Source organism: Oratosquilla oratoria, chromosome 43 (assembly GCF_046742065.1).
Source record: "Oratosquilla oratoria isolate Oo_2021 chromosome 43, ASM4674206v1, whole genome shotgun sequence".
Classification (NCBI taxonomy): domain Eukaryota; kingdom Metazoa; phylum Arthropoda; class Malacostraca; order Stomatopoda; family Squillidae; genus Oratosquilla; species Oratosquilla oratoria.
In genome coordinates, this window is record NC_134819.1 from 19,227,952 (window position 1) to 19,232,907 (window position 4,956).

Consider the following 4,956-nt stretch of genomic DNA (forward strand, 5'->3'; position numbering starts at 1 on the left):
CCGTTATATCGAGGGTTTACTCTAGTTACAAACTCGATGCATTTGAATTGTCACTGCAGTTAAACGATTCTGTTTCTTAGAGTTATATGAATCTGTTATTCCATCCTAAAAACGAGTGAATATTTCATGACATTTGATTTTTGACGAACCCCTTTATGTATGAATTTCAAATATGTACCTTAAATGACCTATGTAAAGTGAAAACGAGACAATGTTTCGAAATGTTATCAATATTGAATTTTATTTATCATAACTGAATATATGTTCTGGTAGAATTGTATTTTATTAGCGTGGTAATTTTATATAATTTGATTTTTACTTCAACCGTATCTTAGATAACACGTTTATAGAGAAAACTGACTGCGAGAGAGACTTGGGAGTTCTAGTGAGTCCTGACCTTAAATCCAGGAAACAGTGCTTATCGCTAGGAATGAAGATAACAGCATTAGGTTTCGTTGCAAAGACGGTTACGAATAGCAATGCAGAGGTTATCAAACTTTCTGGCGTTAGACCCATCCTTGACTATGCGGTACAGTTTTGGTCTCCGTCGTATAGAATGATCATCATTTCCCTAGAATCAGTACAGAGGAGAATGACCAAAATGATACATGGGCTCAGAAATTTACCGTACGAGGAGAGCCTTAGGCACCTTCATCTGCACTCTATGGAAAGACGTAGAGTCCGGGGTGATCTAATAGAGGTGTTCAAGTGGATCAATGGCTATAACAAGGGTGACGTAAACAAGGTCATCATATTAAGAAAACAGGGCAGGACTCGCAGTAATGGATTTAAATTGGACAAATTTAGATTTAAGAAGGAAATATGCAAGAACTGGTTTACTATAATAGGGTGGTCAACGAGTGGAATAGACTTAGTAACCATGTAGTGAGCGCTGAAACTATCGGTTGTTTTAAAAAGCGGTTAGATAAATTTATGGATGGGGATGACGGGTGGTAATGGACATGGAATTGCCTAGTGCAAGCCTCATGGTCTCTTGCTCCTTCGTTCTTATGTAACAAATCTGGGCAAGAAACCCAACACAACATTCCTTGGCTTATACCGATAAAACGTATCGACAATGCACCATCATGCTTCATCAGCATAAGTTACATAGATAAGGCAAGCGGGTGTAGCTAGCGGGACAAAGTCGACTGAGCGCATCACGGTGCATGTGACGTCATTTTACGTCGTCGAGAGAATGGCGTCACAGGAAAAAAAAATCCTCATGACGCCATTGTAATCTTATGTGTCGTTTTTTCACCCTCAACTCTTGGCGCGCGAAGGTGCAAGAATGCCATAGTTTATTCGGGGAACGACAATGAGAAAGAGCGATCTAGGAAAGTTTTAGAAAACTAACGTTAATTTTAGTTCGCGGGCTTGCGCGGCAAACGTTGGCCGTCAACTGGGTTCACACTATTGCCTCCTCCTCTACCACAACCACCACCTCAACTGTTGTTTCGAGTCATCACTCATTTTGCCTTCGTTAATGCATATGCAATCGGTTCTATATTCAGTAGCAGTTCCATCTAATCCCCTGGCACGTTGTTAATTCACCAGAGATGCAATGAAGGAAAGACTATACCGATGAGTTGACTTGACCACCGTCCGAGACATTCCATTGCGGACTGCGCTTTTCCACAACCCTCGACTTACCCACACCCTCTACAACTTCTTTAGCAATCCGGCTGGAAGTGCCCCTCCGTCCCACAGTCACAAAGTTGACGTATATCCGTCAGTCATCGTTTACAGTATTCAGTCTCCGGGCACAGGCTCAAACGGCTGAGGAGAAACCTCCACTACCTCCACCTCCTCTTCCCTCCACCATCCCCAGCGTCTACTGTTGGGCTGGTCCCACTGTCAGTATGACCGTAGACACGGTGCTGCTCGCAGTGTTTGGTGATTACCCAAGGATGGTACTCGGTGTGGCGCTAAGCTCCGGATTTCTGCTCTACTACCTGGCAGAGGCGGTAAAGGTAAGTCATTGCGGAAGAAGGATTACAGGCAGAGTTGAGAGTTCTCCACGATGTCATATCCAGGTTGCTTCCATTCGCTTGATATGGCGTCATATGTAGAAATATGCCTAAAGGTTTTTCCTAGTTTATGTAGAAGTATAGAACACCCCTCAGTTGTAGTTTTTCCTCTTCACTTGCCTCTTACTATCCATTCATCCTCTCTCCCTCGTACCCAATTCAGAGTACCGGATGATTCACCACGTACGAGTATCTCAATCTTCCATCTCAACTCTATCCGTTTCGAGCCTCTCCCTGTTCTATGCCCTCTTCCACACGCAGCGCGCGTCATGTACCATGCAGCTCAAGACGATTATGTCACTCTTGCTCTCTCCTCCCTCTCCCTCCTCATCGCTCTCCCCCTCCATCCTCTAAGATACTTTGCGTGTTCACACTCTTGGTATCTCATACCCGTTCTCCCACACACTTGACCTTCATTCATTAACCTTTCCTTATTTATTCACGTGACGCGGCTCAGAATTTCGCAACCCCACGCCTCGCCAGCCTAGGTCTGAAGACCTCCTTCCTTACATCCTAATTGTTTCCAATATATCTCTTCCACCCTCCCTCTTCCTCCTCCTTCCCCTCGCTCTCCCTCTTATTCCCAATCTCTTCCTCTTCCTCTGAAGCAACAAAAGTTCATAACCAACGAACCAACCTTCTTCCTCCTCCCTCACTCTTCATTTCTCCCTCACCATTCCTCCTACTCTTCCTCCCCTCCCCTTCCCCCTCTCCCTCCCTACCTCCCCCTCACTCCCATCCCTCCCTCTCCCTACTCTCCCTACTCCTCACTCCCAAGTCTTCCTTCCTTAATCTTCCCTCTTCCTACCCCTTTCTCCTTTCCTCTTTTCCTCCTTCCCCATCATCACTCCCTTTTCCATCCTCTCCATCCCTCTACTTCCCCTCACTCCCTTTCCTTCTCCATCTCTCTTTCTCCCTCTCTCTCTCTTCCTCTTTTTTCAGTCGCCCTCACTCTCTCTTCCAATTTTTCTCATTCCTTCTCCCTCCCGTTCACTCTCTCTCTCCCTGTCTCTCCTCTCTTCTCCTCTCTTCTCCTCTCTCCCCTCCTCTCCCTCTCCCTCTATGTTTTTCCCTCCTTCCCTCTCTCTCTCCCTCTCCCTCTCTCTCTCTCTCTCTCTCTCTCTCTCTCTCTCTCTCTCTCTCTCTCTCTCTCTCTCTCTCCCTCCCTCCCTCTCTCTCTCTCCTCTCTCTCTCTCTCTCTCTCTCTCTCTCTCTCTCTCTCTCTCTCTCTCTCTCTCTCTCTCTCTCTCTCTCTCCCTCTCTCTCTCTCTCTCTCTCTCTCTCTCTCTCTCTCTCTCTCTCTCTCTCTCTCTCTCTCTCTCTCTCTCTCTCTCTCTCTCTCTCTCTCCATTTATGCACGGAGACACATGAACGCACTCACGCAAAAACGTAAATACACACGGACTAATTCTCAAGCATACCCAGTACACTGTGCAAAGACAAACCTACAGGTCGGTTGCTACACTAACCAAGCGCATGGATGCATGAACCTAGACACGAAACGCACGCACGCACGCACGCACGTTCAAAGCGTGCTTCCGACGTGAAAAAGCTTTCACTTTTACTACAATTCGTTCCTGCTTGGCTACAGAGATAAGGTGCTTGTACTATATAACGTCGCCTCGTTACTCTAAAATTGGACACTGCCGGGAAGTCTCATCCAGGAGGAAAATAAATGTCGATCACGAGTCTAGCACGTGATCGGATGCCGAGTAAACCACGTATCTCTCTCTCTCTCTCTCTCTCTCTCTCTCTCTCTCTCTCTCTCTCTCTCTCTCTCTCTCTCTCTCTCTCTCTCTCTCTCTCTCTCTCTCTCTCTCTATGTATCTATCTATATATATCTATCTATCTGCATCATTGTATAGGAACATGACCCATCTTGCATTTACCATTATTACGATGACTTTGGATACTCTTGTTCTTGGTTTTGAAAGTCGGTGACCGTTAGTGTCACACGCTCACAAACATTTGTATGTGCTAGTTCACTGGTTAACTTCGCGGCCTGTGTTTTGATCACTGGGCCCTGGGACTTCATGAAGAACTTTCACTTCACCAAGGAGCTGATTAACCCTTGTACTTTCTTTCCAAGCTTCTTACGTTATTAATAATAAGGATAAACAAGATCGGAGAGCCAGGAAAGGGATCTATGCTGACAGTGAGCAGAATTGCATGAAAAGTGCAGCGACAACAAAACGACAATGCAGTGGTAACAAGTGATGGTAAAATAGATAAATGAAATATATATATATATATATATATATATATATATATATATGTATATATATATGTATATATATATGTATATATATATATATATATATATATATATATATATGTGTGTGTGTGTGTGTGTGTGTGTGTGTGTGTGTGTGTGTGTGTGTGTGTGTGTGTGTGCGTACCAAGTTTTTTTTCCATCTTATAAGGAAGGTAGCTAAGTCATAGGCACGTACCTATTCCCACCCATTACACTCCCCCTCCACCCTTCCCACCCCTTCCATCTCAATTCTTCATTGATGACGGTCCCTGCATCTGCCAACTGCCCTGGGTCAAACGCAATGCAGCAAGACACAGTACATCCACAGGAAGGCCGCTTCACTTAATCGGCGACCCTCCCGATCTCCGTCCCTTCATGCAAGAAAAATAGAAAACCAGGAAGAAATCCCTTCGTGCTGCGTCAAAATATCATTCACACTAAAGTCCTCCCTACCCTCCCATCCCTCCCTTCCTTGCATAACGGTATCTACACAGTCATTCTCTACTCATCCCTATTTCCTGCCTTGTCCATTGCTTGCACAATGGACATTCCCCTCTTGCTCAGTGCCTTCACCCCATCCATCCATCCTATCCTCAGTCATCTCCTCAAGTTCACTCCCTCCACCTCTGCGTTCCACACCTCTTTTACTAATCTTTCGTCACTCATTCTTTT

At 45.1% G+C, this 4,956-nt stretch overlaps 1 protein-coding gene across 1 annotated transcript in view; it reads left to right on the plus strand.

Moving 5' to 3' along the window:
• The first annotated feature begins 1,629 nt into the window (after positions 1 to 1,629).
• Positions 1,630 to 4,956, plus strand: part of Hydr1 (abhydrolase domain containing Hydr1) — a 75,272-nt gene continuing 71,945 nt past the window's right edge. Inside the window, exon 1 of the mRNA XM_076179682.1 lies at positions 1,630 to 1,973. Within this exon, the coding sequence (XP_076035797.1) occupies positions 1,863 to 1,973 (111 nt within the window). The 5' untranslated portion in view covers positions 1,630 to 1,862. The remainder of the gene's footprint in view (positions 1,974 to 4,956) is intronic.